Source organism: Triticum aestivum, chromosome 1D, assembly GCF_018294505.1.
Source record: "Triticum aestivum cultivar Chinese Spring chromosome 1D, IWGSC CS RefSeq v2.1, whole genome shotgun sequence".
Classification (NCBI taxonomy): domain Eukaryota; kingdom Viridiplantae; phylum Streptophyta; class Magnoliopsida; order Poales; family Poaceae; genus Triticum; species Triticum aestivum.
Genome location: NC_057796.1, coordinates 343,248,424 through 343,268,947, shown reverse-complemented (window position 1 = coordinate 343,268,947; position 20,524 = coordinate 343,248,424). Strand labels below are relative to the sequence as shown.

Genomic DNA, 20,524 nt, shown 5'->3' with positions numbered 1-20,524 from the left:
TATTGTCACAATTCTCGATTTAGCTGTGTTGCGTTTACTTTGTTGAACTGCTCCTTTTTGTGAGCTGATGTAAGACTTTCGGGGTGGTTTCATTCATGTTAATGGAACCGGGGAGGCAGCTCCCTGTTCTTCTAAAAAAACTATGATGTAATCCCTGACATTCTGAATTGTGTGTTGTAATCTAATATGCCTTCGCCGATTGAATAAAGCGGAGTGTATATTCATAAAAAAGAAAAGGGGTGTTCAAGAAAAAAAAAGAGAAAAAAGAAAGAAGGAATGTAGGAGCAAGAGCAGGACAGAGATCAGGTGACATGCATCTTTGCATGTCACCGTGTGCCTTGCGGCCCGAATTCAAATTTAAACATTACGAAAAAATCTGAAAAAAATCATGCATGTTCACAGCACATATTAAAATAACCCCTAAAAAATTCAGATCAAAATTCGAAACATACATCGAGAAGCAAAAAAGAAAACTCAGATGTGAATAGTATACGAGAACCATCCGCAACTATTCATGGCAGATTTCTCTTTTTTGCTTCTCGATGTATGTTTCAAATTTTGATCTGAATTTTTTAGAGTTATCTTAATATGTGCTGTGAACATGCATGATTTTTTTCAGATTTTTTTGCAATGTTTAAATTTAAATTCGGGCCGCAAGGCAGACGGTAATATGCAAGAGCAACCGAGGGAAGCCGGCGACTCGGGGTTCGCGGAGAGTTGTGGTGTCCAACGACCGAACGACCGCTCCGTAGCTGTAATCGAGTCTGCATCGTTGCACGTTAGGCTTTCCCAAACCTCCCGTCCCGTCACTGCGGATTGCGGCCGCGCGACGAGGCGGAGGCTCGTTCGTCGGCCACCATCGCCATGTCCTCCTCCCTCGCGCTCTCGCTCCCATCCCGGTGCGCGCTCCCCCTCCCATCACCTCGCCTCGCCCCCAAGCACCCATCTCTCCGCGCCAACCAGTGCCGCCTCCTCGTCCGCACGCCCCAGCGCCCGCTCCCCCCGACCCGCCGCCTCCTCCTCGCCCCTAGGGCTTCGTCGTCCGCCACATCCCCCGCTGAGCCGGCGCGTGAGGGTGGCGCGGGTGGGAAGAAGGTGCCCGGGTTCCGGAACAGGTTCCTGGACCTGGCGCGGCTTGGGGCCGTGGCGGAGGGCGCGGCGGAGGCCTTCTTCCGCAGCGAAATCCGGCGGCGGCTTGCCGTCACGGCCGTGCTCATCGTGCTCAGCCGCGTCGGCTACTTCGTCCCGCTTCCCGGGTTCGACCGCCGCCTCATCCCCGACTCCTATCTCAGCTTCGCCCCGCTCCCTGCAGGTACTACTGTCCTCCGGATTATCCCTTCGTGCTATCTGCACTGTGCTGTACACGTGCTGAAGCGTGTAGGCATGTCACGGGATTGTAGCAAACGTCTTAAATCGCAGTTTGCAATGCGCCTTCATCTATGCAGATGACCTCGTTGATTTTGCTTCTGAACTGAAGCTGTCATTTTTCCAGCTGGGAATCAGTCATCAGATATCAGCATCGATTGTGATGCAGGTTAGATATTCTCTTCCTTTGTCCTGTCACGTGCTTCTGTTTTCTGATAGAAATACTCGAAAATGCCATAGCCACAGCAGAAATCTCATATTTACCGTTTTCATTTTTGCCTTCTCACTATTGCCATTACACTGTTGTTGAATTTACATTCATGCATCCCCATTAATTACCGTTTCATCAAAGCTGGTTTGATTTGCTTGTTCAAGACTTAGAACCTAGCATATTTTGGGGTTCAACTAGGTTCAGATCCCATTAACCCCACTTTAAGGTCGAAGTGGGAGCGGGCCAGTGCCGCATGAACCATCCACATAAGATGGTACATGGATGCCTGCAGGTTAGCACACAACAGATGCCGAACTGGTGAATCAACCCGCTCGGTCGCAACTAAGGCCACTTGTCGTGCGTTGTCTGCGCAAACGGCCGAATCGATCAGCCTCTGCCATTGCATTCTGCAGCTTCGACATTGAAGTCAAATCTGAACACAAGTGTGAACACATCAGCCTCTCTCCACTCTTATTGTGACATCTGTTGATGATGTGTGTCACCCCGATTGATTCATGTTCATATGCAACATCTAGACTGGTCTTAAGAAGTACCGAAATTGATTTATTGATACATGAGCTGCTGCCTTGTGACCATGAGGTCAAGGGTTCAAGTCCTGGAAACAGCCTCTTACAGAAATGTAGGGAAAGACTGCGTACAATAGACCCAAAGTGGTCGGACCCTTCCCCGGACCCTGCGCAAGCGGGAGCTACATGCACCGGGCTGCCCTCTCTCATACATGAGCGTCCCCATCAATTACCGTCTCTATCCTGACATGGTGAGCTTAACTATGCATATCTCTGTTTGTTAATCGATTAATTTCAATTAGGAGAAAGTTACTGTGTGTCCAATCTAGCATACTAGCTGGAACACATAGCATGCATACTAGACGGTGCCGCTTTGTGGGTTGCCGCAAATACCCACATAACACATGCGGGACGGCGTGGCCAGAAGCGGGCAGCTGGCTGTTAGTCCCTCTTAAACCCTTAAACCCTGAAGGCCTGAACCCTCAGCCAAATATAATTTATGACATATGTTATGCAGTGGCAAAGAAGTTTATTGTCGCAACCAAAATGAACATGACTAAAGGATTTTATGCACCTGACCTCAACATGCCATGGACAATAATCAAATCCACACTTAAAATTCCAAACATAACAAAAGTTCAGGTTTTTGTATCTGTTAGGCTCCATTTCATCCATACAAAACATAGTTTCAAGTTTTTTTGCCTTTAGTACGCACCATTACAGCTGCACATAAGATAAGCTCACATAGCAGAGAGAAGCTGCCTATGTTTGGTTCTTGCCCAAGCTTGCCAAAAAATTTGTTAAGCTTTTGGTTGCCCATGAGTTGGTGTCAACATATAGGCAAGAAAAATGAACTAGAGGGGGCAAAGAGCCATTGCCACGGCAAAAAACGGCAACCCTCCAAACAAAGAGGCCAAAATTTTGGCAGCGTGAGCTTTGGGCACCATCCAAAGTTCCAAACATACCCTTAGCACAACGGAGCAAGAAAATGAGGTCTGTTGTCATACAACTGGTGGCGTTTTGGTCTTAATTTTGGGCTGCTGAGGTCAAGAGAATATCAGACCTGGATGTCATGCATGTATTGAAGCAACAGTGTGATAGCAATAGTGACAAGTCTGAAAAGAAGAGCGTAAAATTGAGATTTAGGCCGTGGCTAGTGGCACGAGCAAGATGTTCCCCTTTGGGGGGACAAAGGAAGCTGGAATGTCTCCTAGATCTTAGTTCTCCATTTACAGAAAACCAGAATCCTTATAAACAACCACTTCGTAGTTGTAACTATGACAATCAAGCCACTAAAAGTCTACTTGGGTAGCTTCAGAGTGTCTTTTGACTATACTAGCTGAAGACAATTTTTATTCCAAGATATAACAACCCTTTATACTACTATTACAATAACAACTTGTGTTTGTTTTAGGTTCTTTGCCATGTTCTTCCATCACTTGAAAAGATACGCAAGGAAGGATTAGACGGGCATGAGAAGATCAAAAGCTATATGTGTGTTTAGTTGTCTATCTTTAACAGCGAGATTGCATTTCTCTTGGGAACTGTTCCATTTTGTATATCTTCATCTAGTCTGAGCTCCTCCATCTTGATGTTTAGATGGTGGCTATCACTGGGTTTTGCAATTGTGGCTGCTTGTACTGTGTCATGCTATTCACTGCAGTACTCCATATATGCAGCAAGTCACAGGTAAATTACCTTTTTTGCGTATATGATATGATACTTTGACTTCTGTTTTGCTCGTCTCTGGCAAGCTTGCTGAAGTGCTCCACCATTGGCCACATCATGCCTGTTCCTTTGATTTTTCCTTTTCTTTTGCCATACATCGATGTAAGATGGAGGCACTTTAAAATTAGAACTAGCACAAATGTATGCTTTTATCAGAGTTTGCATATAACTTATCATTTGATTTACGGCATGCCCTGACTCATTTGTAGAGTGATGAGACATTATAAGTTGTCCTAATTTGATTGACCTGGAGGGATGCTTTTCTGTTCTCTCTGTCGCTCTATTTATTTTGCTTTCATCTGTCTCAGGGTTAAGCATGTCATATTAACAAGCTTTCTGCTTGTCCTCGGTGCAATGTCAACTACTTGGATCTGTGACACCATAACGGAATCTGGCTTTGGTAGTACTTTCATCTCGTTCATATTTTGTCTTAGCGCCATTTGTTGCATGAGTTGACTCTTTTGTGTTATTATGATGTACTATTCAACATTCTGTCATGTACATGGTGCCCTTTGGAAGTCTTGAACGGTTATTCATAAGAGTCTGTTTTGAGTCACATTTTTCATATTACTAGTATAGTACTCCCTCCGTTCACAAATCTAAGATGTTTTGGATATTACAATATGGACTACATACAGACTGAAATGAGTGAACAAACACACTAAAATGTGTCTATATACATCCGATTCACAAAAGTTAGAACATCTTATATTTGTGAATGAAGGGAGTACATGTCTACGCATTGTATCCTTAAGTTGTGACCATTTGATTGTTGTTTTCATCTGAATGAGATATTTTTGTTCTGCATACTGTTTGTACCAAATGAACTGAACCTCTACTGTATAAGCTGAATAAATACATCCTTTTGGGCAGTCTATGTGCAACAGCAGCAGCAGCAGTTTAGGTGTTGCAATCTGGCAGCTGCGGTCAGCATGTTATGTGGTCCTGCGGCCTTCGGTACAGTACTAGTAGTCCAATGGAATGTCAGCAAAAGTTAGTGCTGATGCTAGATTGTTATGTTTTAGGTAAACACGATGGGAAATGATTGTATGGCACCTGTTATCTCTTACTAGCATGTTCAATTAGATTGCTTGCTAGGTATCCTCCTATTTAGGGATGAGAAGGCACGCAAGTTGGATGTAGTAAGAATTGTCAATGAGACCCAGTCCTCAAATCTCTCTCTCTACTCTAGTTTCTCTCCACCCTAGCGCGGGTCTGTGTTTGTTATCATGAAATAGCAGTGCATATCTTGTTATTGGCTAGCAATTTCATGCTTACTGCTGCTTGTGTATTTTGCCGTACAGGGCATGGCTCATCTTTGATTATCTGTGTTGGAATATTGACTGGTTACACAAATACACTACACAAGATGCTAACTCAATTTTCAGGTAATCCCTCCTAACTTGCTAAATGTTTGTTTATATGTTTTATTATTAATTGAGTCTTCCGCGCAAGTTATAAACCTTAGAGACAGTAATTTGTATATTGCTGGACTGTATTTGTTACTCTTACGTGCCCTTTTTTCTTGCTTATTTGGGGCTGCCTTACATACTGGCAACAAAAAATCACGGTTGAAACCTTATTAAATTCTAATATTCCTTGGTAGATCAAATTATCATATATTCTGCCAAGTTTACTGGAATAAATTAAAGAATTCCCTCAATTTATTCTTTTGGTTGTGTTTTAATTAATTAAGCTTAGGAAAATATTATGTTGAAACTTGCACTTAAATTGTAGGGAATGTTGCCATATTGCCTCTTTTGTGATATCTTGGCAGTGACACCATCTTTTCTAACTACGCCATCAGATCTCTCTCTTTAGCTCAACATAACATATTATAGCTCATCCAGCATCATGTGTGCTGTGAACAGTTAGTGCCTATTTAATCTTAACATGTTTTATGTCAACATCGTGTTTATAACACAAAGTGCTTCAGTTGAACATTTGTGTCAGTTTATGTAGTAGAATATGCAGTAACTGATAGTCTGACGGTTCTGTTTCATATTGTTTTCTCTTATTTGAACAATTGAACTTGCCTTCCGGAGCAGGAAATGTGTGCACATCTTGGCCCTACATCTTGGGAGTAGCTGGGATCTTTATGATGGTTACCATGGGGGCAGTGTTGGTGACTGAAGGATGTAGGAAGATAAAGCTTCAGTACTATGGATTCAAGTTGGCTTCTAGTGCAGGGTAATAAAGTAGTTTGATTCTGCATTAATTTTTGTTGCGGCACAATTTTAAATGCTGTTATTTGCGGCTATAAGCCAATAATTTCGCAAAAACTCTCAGCTAACTCTGGAACATTATCTGCAAAATGGTTACCTATTAGTTTTTTTCTCTTATGTTGCTTAACACTGTACTTTCTTTTGAACTTGCAAATATTATTATGTCACACTAGAATATTATGTGCACAAGATGGAAATGGTTACCTGTTACTTATTAAGTTAGCATGCTTTGCCTATAATTATATTTATTAAAAAAAGGGTTGCATTGATGTATAAAGCTTTGCTTATAATTACATTCATTAAAAAAAGGGGGTTGCATTGCTTACATCATATACTGATCTTAGGGTACGCGGCATTTAGCTCATGACTGCCGTCACCTCTCATCATGTCTTTGCCTAGGCTAAGCTGAATTCTTAAGTTAGTCTGCTGTACTACGGTCGAGGTCAAATAAATGTTCCTCCAGGAGCCTTTTTTTTGGCCTTAACTGTCAGTTATTTACAGAGGCAAGGAAGCTACTTCTATTACAAACTTTCTTAATAAGAAATACTTTACATCACTCAGAACACCACGGTGCTTCTTCGGTGTACTTTTAGCGTCTATACTTTTTTGTTGTACTCTTCTACCAACTGTTTAGCTTTACCCTGGTATGTCATAATGAGATGGCTGGATGCATTTTGACCAACAGAAATTACTTGATGGTTTCGAACGAAATTTTTGCTGATAGTAGATTTATGTTTTTAGAAACCTTACAATTTCCCTTCCCCATTCTTTTGTAGGAAAGAAAACTCCCCAGTTACAGAGGTTGAGCCATATATCCCCTTCAATATAAACCCAACAGGGATGCAGCCTTTGCTTACAACCTCATACCTACTTGCTTTTCCAAGCATTATGGCCAGGTAATCCATTGTTTTCCGTGTGTGTGCGTGTTCACTTTTCCTTCAATTCTGATGTGGATTTTCTGCAGCATTTTTCGTTCGCCATTTTGGGAAAATTTGAAGGAAATTTTGAATCCAATGACTTCAGTTGGTGGTAGTCCTTGGATTTATTATTTGACGTATGCGTTTTTCGTCTTCGTCTTCAACATTTTTGACATTGTAAGTTTGTTTTAATCTTCATAACTCGTTTTTAACCAACATCCTGAATAACAGTAAGCAGTTAACGAGTGGCATCCCTACCTTCAAGTGCTATTGCGGAAACTGGCTTAACAATTAACAGATATATAAGCATTCATGCACTATGTGTTACAGAAAACACACACAACTAAACTGTCAGTTCTAAATATACTATAGTCCGGGAAGGGTTTAGTCATTGCTAGCTTGAACTTTTCAAATGATGGAAGGAACAAAGTGACCAATGTTGTTTCACCAAAACAACAAAAAATAACCTGCCAACACTATAACACACACGTGCAACACACACAAGTGCGTGAAAATAATGAATATACTTTTTTCATTTCTATTTTCACAAAATACAGTTATGCATCATGTCACACTAATGTATTGGTATGGACTTCTAAACTAAAAGGTAGAGACTCTCGCAACAGGGTTCATGTTTTTGTCTAGTTAGCTTTGGGCTGCTATAATGTGCACCTTCTTGAGGCAGCCAAGAATTATTTTTCTTTTGGCTGCTATGAATCCCTTTGTACTAACACCTATAGTTATGATAAACATTAAAATTTGCCTTCTCTGCATGCACCTGCTTCGTGCTTGTGAAGATTGAATATTAGTGCATTTTGTTTCCCAGATAAACCTATACCTTGATTATCTTGTTGTCATGATGTTGTATTACTGTTATAGTTGCCTGCTGTTCTATAATAGGTGCTTGCTATTAGTATATATGGAACCAAGTACTACCACACTGTAGCATTTAGGATATTGCTTTTATCAATTTTCACAAATATGACAGCTTATGATCTTCAATCTTGACTCTTATATATTAGTAGTGGATGCTTGTTTTTTACATTTTTTAGGAGCATGATATCCTTATTTTAGATTCTGAGGCACACTTCCATTTGTACATGTGCTACCGAAATGTACCTTAATCTACATACCATGCACTGCAGGCCAACTTGCCAAAAGAGATATCTGACTACCTAAATAAGATGAGTGCCAGGGTGCCAAAGATCAAACCTGGAAGAGCAACAGTGGATTATCTTACAAAGATACAAACATCGACACGTTTCTGGGGTAAGTTCATATGGTGAAACTTTTCGTTGGTTTTACCTCCTGCACACATGTCATTTTGTCTGTATCTATCCCTTTGTAGGAGGTCTACTACTGAGCTTGCTGGCAACTTCCTCGTTATTACTTGACAGATACCTTAGACAAATAAATGAGGGGTTTTCTATAGGTTTCACATCAGTCTTGATTATTGTGAGTTCATCCCAAACAAATTCTTCATTATTGATATCTTGAAAAAATATAGTTGTGATTTGCAGGTTTATGTTGACTTCATCAGCTGTTGCCTATTTTGTAAACATAGATTGTGTAGATATAATGGCGCTGAATCAGATGTAGGTAGCCGGATCTAAAATTCTTAATTCTAGAGGACTTCAAATTTAATGAAATCAAACTTGCCGAAGTGCTTGAAGGGATTTCAGATGATTTGCAGTTTTACAACGCTAATGATGTCTGTTGTGTGCTACCATATATAACTATATAGATGCCGCCCACTAACTGTTTTGCTGTTTGTTTTGCTGCCTTTGGTAGAAAAAAGATAATGCATGTTCCTCTTCTTAATTCAAAATAACAATATTTAATGGATTTGGTTTTTTTGTTAAATGAGTATAGTACCATCTACCAACATTGATTTTTCGTCTTCTAGAAATTGGGACACTTCTGCTGTGTCCTGAAGCTTATTTTCTGAAAGCAGATAATTGTTTATATGCTACTGAATTACTACCAGTTTTATCATATGCTACTGGAAGATTCCCAATTCATTTTGTACCAACCCACTTCCGAAACTTCACTATTTGCCACCGCCATTAGTGTGCTGTTGGTGTACTTCCATTAAGGGGTAAATAGATGTCAGTATTTTCACTTATAACTGCCTAATTGGCCATGATCAATAACTAATAGGCCTTGTCTGGTTCGGTGCTTCCCCATGGCTTCCTGTATGTGAGGCTTCACCTCTGTAAGGCACCCATGGTGGCAGTGAACTAGCACTCCTTAAGTGGCAAACGCAGTATCAACACTGCTAAACCAGGATACAATGGTCACTTTACTTACTTGACAGAAGTCATAACACCCACCCAGCTAACAGGAAAGAAAAGAATGAAGAGACTATGGAAGTGAGTCATACACAATGAATAGTGTTTTTCAGTGACCTATGATCAAACTGCGCGTTTTTGAGTGATACATAAAGCAACTCCCAAAACTAGGTTATACTCATCTCAAAATAAAGTAAAAATTGGGGTATAGCTGACAGGTACCATATAGTTAGCTACAGACCTAACAATATGTCAGAACCTTGAAGCATTACATTTGATCAAGCTAAGTCTTGCAGAATTTCTGTGTCACTGAACCTCTGATTGTGAACTACTACATTAGATTTAATGGTGGGCTTTCATTCACTAATGGGCATTAGATACTTATTTTGGCCTGTATTATAATGATCATTCAGGTGGGCTCAATCATTGAACTTAGAAGGTCCTATCAAGCATATAATGTGATGCCAGCACTAAGCAAAGTTTTGAAGAGATATGGTGCTTAAGGTTATGCAAGCACATATGGTGGTGATGACGGTTCCACCCTGCAGGTAGTTTCTCCACTCTCTTGCTATCCTTTATCCACATTCCAAGTTTAACCTAGTTTCTAGAAGACGAGTGTTCTTGGGGGAAATTTCAGGGTTTACAGGCTTACAACTTCGCTCTATATTGCAAACTTTTGAGTGAATATTGTTGTCAACAGCTTGAAGTACCTCACAAGCTGCTGTCGGTTTGGATTGGGATGATAGAGAATTGGTTCTGGATCGGTCTTCAAGGCCATACTTCGACTAAAGAACCAATTAGGATACAGGGAGGATGAAGGAGCTGTGCCTGTTTTGGTTGTTCCGGTTTTAGTACAGGGAGGATGAAGGAGCTGCGCGATTGTGCCTTTGGGCACTGCAATGGTTGATGACTTGTCTTGTTGTGGACCAACGAAAAAGGTTGGGTACCCGGTTCATCCTGTTCCTGTTGTATATATTTCTAGCGGTTCATATCGCTGAACAGCTAACATGAAGGTAGACTGTAGTCGCCTCTGAAAGGCCGGACACAGATTGGTTGGGTAGTACTAGACTGCTTCCAACATAGTATGAAGATATCGAATGTGACCTGCACTTCGGTGCGGAACAGTGTACTAACAAGGATTATTTTGCTGTGTTCTATGTATGACTGGAGTCTCTTTGTAGGCGTAATAGGGTTATGAAAGTTCGGTTGATGTAATAGTTTGCTAATACCTGGCAATCCGGATTATGTATGACATTAACACGTGTACTCTCCCTCAAGAAAAGCACGTGTACTCCTCAATGATTTGAGTGATTCTGTTACTCGTACGATTGAAACCAGCATTGGAATAACCACAAAAGTGCCGGCATGAATGAAAAGATTCCCAGGAAAGACGACGATTGATGGTGTCAAAGCAAGGCCACCCTCCTACCCTTCTTCAATTAATCTGAAGACTGTTTGAAGAATGAATTAACACACAAGCAAATGAGCAAGTGTATATAAACGTGACTTGAGAGATTCTTTGTGTGAAATTGGGTACTAGAAAGGGCGAGGAAGATAGGTATATAATGGACTGAATACTGAAGAAACAAGTGGACATGCAGTTTCAATGCTAAGTGCCCCTCTGAATCTAAATACTAAAGGCTAGTTTCAGATGTGGATAAATGATAATGAAGAACTACATGAATAGGAATGAATAAATTAAGTTGATGATAAGCTAAGTTGCAGGGGAACAACATATGGTTGCGTGCTTGATTGTTGGCAGAATCCCAACATACACTACGGAAAGCAATCCACCACAAGTGACATGTACCAGTCAGAACTAAACGAGCCAATTCCTCTAATCTCCCTTCCGATTTATGGCAGAAGTGTAGATATCCCTCATGGAATCTTCCTTCTTACAAACAACCAAGCAAATGAAGGGTAAATAGACTGAACCGCCAAATACTAAGAATGCGCTCACAAATGACGATCCAACCTGCAAAATCAACATTGACAAACAAACACGGCATCAAAGCAACAAATTAATTTCCTCAATGTGGTTACGAAAATAATTCATTAGTTTTGGAGCATTCATCCAGTTTTGACACACTCCTTTAGAAGAAGAAAAAAAAACAGTATAACAAACACAAACTGCGCGAAATGAAATTGGGGATGGGAATCAAAAGAGGGATTGGCAGAGAACATGAAGGGCATGAGCACACGTAATGTTGACGGAGGGAGAGGAAGAATAAGCGTCTGTCTCTGTCACCGCCGAGTGACGGGCGCCTGAGGTCGCTGGCCACCATCCTGGACTGAGGCGGGGATGGAGCTCGCATCAATTTGGCAGAGGGAAAAGAAAAGAAGAAGCTCCGGTCGCCGCCGGGGACGGGCCCAACGGGTGAAGGCTGATGGCGAGCCCGGCGGGAGAGCTCTTCCGACCTCCTCCTCCCCGTACCACCCTTTCTCCTACCTCCTGCCGTTGTAGGACAGCACACCTCCCTCCTCTCAGCGCTCACCGCTGTCCATGGAGCAAGCCCCTGCCGCTCACGTGCACATCCATCTCAGCGTTACTTTGCAGCTACACGTGGACGAATATGAGGCGAACGATCTCGACTCGGAACGTACGGGCCTTCCAACCCGAGTCGATTTCTTCAGGCCGGGCCTTCAAAAGGGGGGCTCACCCCCAGGTACCCTCTTCACCGCAACACGAAGCCCTCGACATCCAACGAGAGTAGTAATCCACGAGAGACGCAGCGAATCGACCAAAGAGAGTTGAACGCGATGGCGAGCGTGGCGGCGTCGAAGAAGGCGGCGAACCGGCTGGTGGTGGAGGAGGCCACCACCAACGACGACAACTCCGTGTGCATCCTCCACCCCGCCACCATGGAGAAGCTCTCCATATTCAAAGGCGACATCGTGCTGCTCAAGGGCAAGCGCCGCCACAACACGGTCTGCATGGCACTGCCCGACGACACCTGCGAGGGGCACAAGCTCAGGATCAACAAGGTGGCCCACTCCAACCTGCGCGTGCGCATCGCCGACGTCGTGTCGGTGCACCTGTGCCACGACGCCAAGTTCGGCAGACGCGTGCACATCCTCCCCTTGGACGACACCGTCGAGGGCATCGCGGGGAACCTCTTCGACGCCTATCTCAAGCCCTACTTCGTGGACGCCTACCGCCCGGTCCACAAGGGTGACCTCTTCCTCGTGCGTGGCGGCATGCGGAGCGTCGAGTTCAAGGTCATGAAGATCGACCCCGCGGTGGACTACTGCGTCGTGGCACCCGATACGGAGATATTCTGCGAGGGCGAGCTGGTCAAGCGGGAGGACGAGGAGAGGCTCGACGGCGTCGGCTACGACGACGTGGGTGGCATGGGGAAACCGCTCACTCTGATCAGGGAGCTCGTCGAGCTGCCGCTCAGGCATCCGCAGATCTTCAAGAGCATTGGCGTCAAGCCTCCCAAGGGCATCCTCCTCTATGGCCCTTCCGGGTCGGGCAAGACGCTGATCGCCCGCGCGGTCGCCAACGAGACCGGGGCCTTCTTCTTCCTCATCAACGGCCCGGAGATAATGTCCAAGATGGCCGGAGAGAGCGAGAGCAACCTGAGGAAGGCCTTCGAAGAAGCCGAGAAGAACGCGCCCTCCATCATATTCATCGATGAGATCGACTCCATTGCTCCAAACAGGGAGAAGACTCACGGTGAGGTCGAGAGGTGCATCGTCTCCCAGCTGCTGACGCTGATGGATGGCATGAAGGCCCGCGCGCATGTCATCGTCATGGGCGCCACGAATCGCCCCAATAGCATCGACCCTGCCTTGAGGCGCTTCGGGAGGTTCGATCGCGAGATCGACATCGGCGTGCCGGACGAGGTCGGGCGTCTCGAAGTGCTTCGCATCCACACCAAAAACATGAAGCTGGACGAGGACGTCAACCTGGAGGTGGTTGCCAAGGATACGCACGGCTACGTCGGCGCCGACTTGGCCGCGCTCTGCACCGAGGCGGCGCTGCAGTGCATCAGGGAGAAGATGGACGTGATCGACTTAGAGGATGACACCATCGACGCCGAGATCTTGAACTCCATGGCCGTCATCAATGACCACCTTAAGACGGCTCTCACCGGCACAAACCCGTCCGCGCTACGTGAGACCGTCGTGGAGGTGCCCAACGTCAGCTGGAACGATATTGGCGGCCTCGACGGCGTCAAGAGGGAGCTGCAAGAGACCGTTCAGTACCCGGTCGAGCACCCGAAGAAATTCGAGAAGTTCGGTATGTCGCCGTCCAAGGGCGTCCTCTTCTACGGGCCACCAGGATGCGGCAAGACCTTGCTGGCGAAGGCGATCGCCAACGAGTGCCAGGCCAACTTCATCAGCATCAAGGGGCCAGAGCTGCTCACCATGTGGTTCGGTGAGAGCGAGGCCAATGTGCGCGAGATCTTTGACAAGGCGCGCCAGTCTGCGCCGTGTGTGCTGTTCTTTGACGAGCTCGACTCCATCGCAACCCAAAGAGGCGGCAGAGTGGGCGACGCCGGTGGCGCGGCGGACAGGGTCCTGAACCAGCTACTCACCGAGATGGACAGCATGAACGCCAAGAAGACGGTCTTCATCATCGGCGCCACCAATAGGCCGGACATTATTGACTCGGCATTACTCCGTCCTGGCCGCCTGGACCAGCTCATCTACATCCCCTTGCCGGACGAGGCCTCGCGGCACCAGATCTTCAAGGCCTGCCTCAGGAAGTCTCCCGTGGCCAAGGACGTCGACCTCGGTGCTCTCGCAAGGTTCACCGCTGGCTTTAGCGGTGCCGACATCACGGAGATCTGCCAGAGGGCGTGCAAGTACGCCATCAGAGAAGACATTGAAAAGGACATGGAGAGGCAGAGGATGGGCAAAGACACCATGGAGGTGGACGGCGGGCAGGAAGAGGAGGAGGTGGCTGAGATAAAGGCGCCTCACTTCGAGCAGTCGATGAAGTACGCGAGGAGGAGCGTGAGCGACACCGACATCAGGAAGTACCAGGCCTTCGCGCAGACGCTGCAGCAGTCTAGGGGGTTCGGTACGGAGTTCCACTTCCCGGCGCAGCCACAGGCAGCAGAAGCTGCTGCCGACACTACCGCGGCATCTGATGAGGATGAAGACGATCTGTACAAGTGATCCAGTAACCATTGTTAGAAAATGAAGTGCCAAAATATTATAGGCTATGTTTTTGTTCTGTTTCCTCTCGTCCATCACTCATTACATGTATATATAATTTTCGTTTGTAAGAATTTACATACATCATATAAATAATAAGCTCCTTGTTGTGCTTTCCTAGACTCTGAAAACTAGCCTAAGCGTTAACTGAATATTAATAGAAACTGAAGTACTAGAACATTATTATAGACTCTGTTTTTGTTCTGCTTCCTCTTTGTTGATCACTTTATATTGTTGAATCCCTTCATTCACGTATATAATTTTCGTTTGTAACAACTAAGAACTTACATCATATAAATACAGTTCATGAAATCAGAATCACCTTCTTGTGGCAAAGAAAGCGTACATGATTTCGTCTTATTTTTCTGTTAACTGAACCGTCCCTCTGCTCCTGCACAAGATCTGAAAGATCCTCTGTTATTTTCGTTTCTCAGACACTTATACGCTTGAATATTTTATTTAATTGAGTATAGGCAGCCTAGAACAGATGAGTCAAGGAAAAGAGTGGCCTTATTAATTTCTGATTAATATAACGGCCACGAAACAATTGCATGATAACTTTTCTTATTGAACTTTAAAGAATGAAGGCAAATATTTCTTGCAGTGCTTAGTGCCTGTGTCTAAAACTTGTGGATCCCAAAAGTCTTAGTTGCAGAAAGTTCTTTGTTAGTGTATATCCACAGTGTGCAAAAAGGCTGTCCATAAGCAATAAAGTACCCCTAAGGGCAGCAAAACTATCCAATGGAACCTGGGTCTATGCACACCCACATTAAAAAATATTTAAAAATAGCAAAAAAGAGTTAAACAATTGTAAAACTTTTTTGTAACGGATATGGTCTAGTGTCATACCCACGTGTAAAGTTTCGTGAAGAAATGACTTTCCGTTCTTCTGTGCGAGAGAAAACAAAATTGGTTATATATAAAAATTAGTACTCAAGTTTTTTGAAAGTTGCAATTATATATTCTTTTGCCTAGAAGAACACCAAAGTCATTTCTTCATGAAACTTCATGCATGAGTAGAACACTCAACCATGTTTGCCAGGAAAAAAAAGTTTCACAAATGTATGATTTTTAATAGATTTTTCAGAATTATATGGCTTAGCAGGTGCGCCTAGAACCATGCCCTGATAATCCGCACCATTAAGGGAAATCCTTATACACCATGGGAGATGACCATAAGTCATTAAGCTTAAGGACAGCCCACAAATGTGTGGCAAGCAACTTTTATTTGAAATTGAGCTATGATGTTGTAGGTTGCTAGATTAGATTAAAAAAATAAAGTCCAAAAAAGCTTGTGGTCTTGTGGATAGTCTGCATGGCATAAAAATATGGGTGTGGCTAGGACTCAGTACAGTCAGGCTAAATCAAGTCTCAATCGGCTGATGTTATGCATGTGGGTAAGCCTGTTCCGGCCCTCCTTGTCGAATATTGTGTTTCCCCCTTTTGGGCATTAGTCTGGGCCTTGTGGGTTGTGTTTGTCTTTGTGTGATGTTTTTTGAGCTATGGATGTGCGCTCCACTTTTCCCGGTGTTTGTTTTGTTGCTTACTAACTACGTAGCTGCAAAAGGAGTGGAGAAAAATGTATGTAGGAACAACATAGAATAAGTTGGTTGAAGACACGAGTTTCAGATTTTCTTTCAAGGACATAGAAATGGTTAATTACAATGTCATGCTATCTATAGAACATTCAAAAAAGAACAATCTGAATCTACACAAGGAGAGGTGCAGGTTTTTACTTGTCTGAATCTAAGTCCCTCTCCGTAACACCCCTATGTAATGAGCTACAGTAACCCTCTTGATTAAGCTAACTCATTTGCTAAACAGTGCTTGATCATCTGTCTCAATATCTTATTTCAAATTCCACTTTGAATTCAAATTCAAATCATAAGTGAAATAAAAAAATTCACATATTCGAAAAAAAAATTCAAAAAAATGAAAATTAAAATGTTCATAATGTGGAAAATAATCTATAGATACTTATTGCGAAGAAACCAACATTTTGTAAAGTGTTTAAATGCCCTAAAATATTTAAAACAGGGGCCAAAACAATAATTTAAATGATTTTTAAATTATAAAAAAATAAACTATTTTATTTAGTGCCAACATTTTTGTGGCAGTTAATAACACTAATTTAGGAGCAAGTTTTGTATTTTATAAAACTATTTTGCTTTTAGAAATAAAAGGCAAACAAAAAAGAAAAAGGGAAAAAGGGAAAGCACCCCCTGCCCCTGGGCCTAAGGCCACAGGGACAGGCCAGCTGGCCCGGCCCAGCACCTCCCCCTGTCGTCTTCCCCCCTCCACTGTTCGACCGACCGGGCACCCGCGGTCGCCCCCGACCACCTCGCCATCCCTGCCGGGAGGATAAGGACGCCGCCCCCTCCGACGCCTCGGTCCTCTCTCCCACTCGCCCCCGCTTGCTCTCCCCACTCGCTCGCCCTCTCCTCCCTCTTCCCCTCCTTGGATCCGCCTCGCCCGAGCGCCATCGCCGCCTCTCACCTCGCCCCACCGCGACCACTGAGCTCACCAGCCGCGCTGCCGTGTCCATCACGTTGGCCGTCGTCCGCTTACCCGACCACCCACGCGGGCCGGGAGCCACCGGAGCGCCCGCAGCGCCACTGTCTTCCTCCTCGGTCCGCCGCACGCTGTCGAGGATCCCGGCCACCTCGAGCCTCCCCCGCGCCCGCTTTGCTCGCCTACAGAACCGCGGTGAGCCCCGCGCCATCTCCCCTCTCCGCGCCCGTACCTCGCCCCCGACGACATGGTCGAACCCGCCATCGCCGTTGCGCTCGTCGCTGTCAGCTCCAGCCAACTCCGGTGACGCCACCACCTCCATTCGACGCGGCTTCGTCGCCATGTTCGAACGCGCCAGACCCCACGCGAAACCGTGCCCCGTTCACCACCGCGCCCGACTCCGGCCGCCGCCCTCGTCGCTCACCGCCGTCGTTTCCGGCCACCGCCGCGGTTTGACGTAGCTCGACACCCACGATCGAACGCCCCTAGCCACGGGCCCGGAGACACCCCGTAGCCGAATCTCGCCGCTAGCCGAGCCCTCTGCCGCGTTTTGTGCCCGCCGGCGCAGCTCCGGCGTTGCCCGTCGATGTGGCCGACCACTGGGGCCCACCTGGGTCACTACCAGTGGGTCCCCTGACCAGTCAACTGTGCTGACTCGGCGGCCCCAGCCATTGACAAGTGGGGCCCACCCCCTAATTAACTAAAAACAATTTAAAATTAATTAATTAACTTAATTAGTCAGTGACAGGTGGGCCCAGTTACCTAATTAACCAGTTTAGTTAAAATTAAACTCTGTTAACTTTTCTATCTATGACGTGTAGGACCCAGTTGTCAGGTTTGACCTGGACCAGCTGGGTGGACTGCTAACGTCATGCTGACATCTTGCTGACATAATAAAGCTAATTTCGAATTATTTTATATAATAATAATTTCAGAAATTGTTTACATCTTTGAAAAGCATATAAAAATATTCTATAAGTCAGATGAAAATAATTTATATACGAAAGTTGCTCAGAAAAATCTAATGAATACGAATATGCAATCCATTCATCTGTCACATGCCTCTAGAATGATGAAGATGGATCATTCCCCTCCGATTTATGTGTCCGAAAAATGCCAAACGTCGGGAAAACATTGCCAGATATTTTCCCGCTTCGTCTATAACGTATAGTACCGCGTTAGGTCAACCATAGCACTGCATATTGCCATGTCATGCATCGTGACGCACTTGTTTGCTTTATATTTATTGTTTCTTCCCCCTCTTCTCTCCGGTAGACACCAAGGCCGACGCTGCCGAGATCGACTACACTCCTGACGATCAGCCCCTTTTCACAGAGCTTCTAGGAAAGCAAAACCCCCTTGATCATTCCTATATCGCCCAGTTCCTTCTCTCTCATGCTTGCATTAGATTTTGCTACTGTATTTGTATGATCCTATTCTGATGCATAGCCTCTTTTTGTAACACGCTATTATTACCTTACCTGCTTATCCTATATGCTTAGTATAGGTTGGTTAGTGATCCACCAGTGGCCCCTCACCTTGTCCTTGTTGCCCCCGCTTTACCACCGATGACTTGATCAATGTGATCGAGTACAGAGCTCGACACATCACATCACACCCCTTAGTTGTACGACACTGCAGGGTTACTGTCGAGTGCCGAGGGTAATACCTCGTATAGCACTTCTTATGAGATCTCTGCAGTGTAGTTAATCAGTTGTGGTCTACAGAAGGTGATTCCTCCTTCACCACTCCCGATAATGATTCTGTCGTGCAACACATCAAGAGTAAACCCTCGAGGGTGATTCCTCCAAGTTCATCTTGACGATTACATCAAGTGGAATCCATCGAGGGTGATTCCTCGGGTTTCCCCTTGGTGTTATGGACACACGGTTACTTTGACTTTACCCCAGAACCATGCTGAAGTCGGGTCGGCCCCGAGGGGTACCTGTGAGAGAAATGTGAAGTCGGGTTGACCGTGAGGGTACCTGCGAGTGATGTGGAGTCGGGTTGACTTGGAGGGTACCCGCGAGATAACTACACAGCACGGCCGGGCATTCTTAGCCCTTGCCGTAAGTCCATGAGACGGGGTGACGGGACCACATATCGTGGATCATTGATCGTTACCGCGCGCTCCCAAGACACTCACGGTTTGGATATGTGATCTGAGTAGGCCTTTGGCCTTTTCGCACTAACCACCATGCGGAAATAAGTATGGGCACTCCGCGCCGTACATTTCTCCGAAAGCTCTCCGGACGTCGGCGATTGAGCGGCACGCGCTCGGGTGGTCCGCGTAAGCAACTGCTTTGTATAAAGTGGTAGCCAGGACTGATCCCGACTGTCCACGCAATGTGCAGGAGTGCAAAGGGCAATGGGACCAAGACCCTGCGCGCTTAGGATGTAGACCGGCGTGCTGGCCTCTTTGTTGAGCCTATGTAGGACTACGGTGTGTCGATCAGCCGAGGCCGTGTATGATCTGATGGTATGCCCGACCGGAGTTAATCGAGCGTGTTGGGTAAGTTTGTGCACCTCTGCAGGGAAGTTAATATATTCTAATAGCCGTGTCCACGGTAACGGACGCTCAGAGTTATATCCCGATCGATACAATTAGAACTGGATAGTAGAGATGTTAAATGGATATGGTGGCTCCGAGATTGCTTTCTCGTAGGGAGTCGAGAAAGATATCTGGGCATTAATGTTACAACATACTTATTACTTATGTTATGCTAATCTGCACTCTTCTAATGCTGCAAGATGCTTCAAGATGCTAGTCTTCGATAGGCTAGGCTTCCCTTCTCTTCTGGCATTTCTGCAGTTCAGTCTAAAGATATAGTCTCATTCCTTTGATACTGATGCATACTTAGTTTAGATTTGATGTAAGTCTTGCGAGTACTTTGGATGAGTACTCACGGTTGCTTTGCTACCCCTTTTCCCCTATACCGGATTGCTGCAATTAGATGACGGATCCCAGGAGCCAGATGCCACCACCGATAACTACTACTACCCCGAGGGTGCCTACTACTACGTGGAGGCCGTCGCCGACCAGGAGTAGTTAGGAGGCTCCCAGATAAGAGGTCTTGCCTTTTCAATCGTTGTTGATGTTTGTGCTAGCCTTCTTAAGGTGGACTTGTTTACCTTATGTCTGTACTCAGATATTGTTACTTCCGCTGACTCGTTTGTATTAGAGCTTATGTATTCGAACCCTCGAGGCCCCTGACTTGTAATATAAAGTTTTTATGACTTTAATTTGTGTTTAGAGTTGTGTTGTGATATTTTCCCGTGAGTATGTGATCTTAATCGTGCGCATTTGCGTGTATGATTAGTGCACGATTAAGTCGATGCATCACACTCTCCTAACAAATAAGAAAGGTACATGTAAATTTGGGTGACTGGGACAATGACAAGTACATCAAATTTCGGTGGATTTTGCAACAAGTTACAAAAAGGTATCGAGCTCTAAAAAAACAAACACCTTAGACCTGAACATGACAGCACAACAGAGATCATTCATGCGTGTGTGTGCAGTAATTCCAGAAAAAATAATTAAAAAAGGCAAAATAGTAAGTCATCCCAGTTAATCACA

At 45.0% G+C, this 20,524-nt stretch overlaps 2 protein-coding genes across 4 annotated transcripts; both read left to right on the top strand.

Moving 5' to 3' along the window:
- Positions 1-746: 746 nt before the first annotated feature.
- LOC123181926 (preprotein translocase subunit SCY2, chloroplastic) lies at positions 747-10,583 on the top strand. 3 transcript variants are annotated; one of them, XM_044594334.1, is made up of 13 exons: positions 752-1,312; positions 1,446-1,534; positions 3,518-3,597; positions 3,703-3,792; positions 4,140-4,231; positions 5,136-5,219; positions 5,880-6,021; positions 6,833-6,952; positions 7,021-7,150; positions 8,119-8,242; positions 8,322-8,428; positions 9,678-9,812; positions 9,965-10,583. In XM_044594334.1, the coding sequence occupies exons 1-12, from the start codon at positions 865-867 to the stop codon at positions 9,765-9,767; spliced, it is 1,596 nt and encodes a 531-aa protein (XP_044450269.1). In that variant the 5' UTR covers positions 752-864; the 3' UTR covers positions 9,768-9,812; positions 9,965-10,583. The 3 variants fall into 3 exon arrangements, 2 of the variants coding, with proteins under 2 accessions (XP_044450269.1, XP_044450271.1); XR_006491950.1 differs by lacking the exon at positions 8,322-8,428 and having other exon boundaries at positions 747-1,312; XM_044594336.1 differs by lacking the exons at positions 752-1,312; positions 3,518-3,597 and having other exon boundaries at positions 1,516-1,534.
- Positions 10,584-11,953: 1,370 nt separating this feature from the next.
- On the top strand, positions 11,954-14,500 carry LOC123169680 (cell division control protein 48 homolog D). Its single transcript, XM_044587560.1, has one exon. It carries the CDS (start codon positions 12,025-12,027, stop codon positions 14,392-14,394), a length of 2,370 nt encoding a protein of 789 aa, XP_044443495.1. The 5' UTR covers positions 11,954-12,024; the 3' UTR covers positions 14,395-14,500.
- The last annotated feature ends 6,024 nt before the right edge of the window (positions 14,501-20,524 follow it).

Excerpts from the sequence above, each read along its gene's own strand:
- LOC123181926 (XM_044594334.1), top strand. The coding sequence starts at position 865 with ATGTCCTCCTCCCTCGCGCTCTCGCTCCCATCCCGGTGCGCGCTCCCC. Across the intron at positions 1,535-3,517 it reads CAGCATCGATTGTGATGCAG|GTTCTTTGCCATGTTCTTCC; the intron begins GTTAGATATTCT and ends TGTTTGTTTTAG. Across the intron at positions 8,243-8,321 it reads AACATCGACACGTTTCTGGG|GAGGTCTACTACTGAGCTTG; the intron begins GTAAGTTCATAT and ends ATCCCTTTGTAG.
- LOC123169680 (XM_044587560.1), top strand. The coding sequence starts at position 12,025 with ATGGCGAGCGTGGCGGCGTCGAAGAAGGCGGCGAACCGGCTGGTGGTG.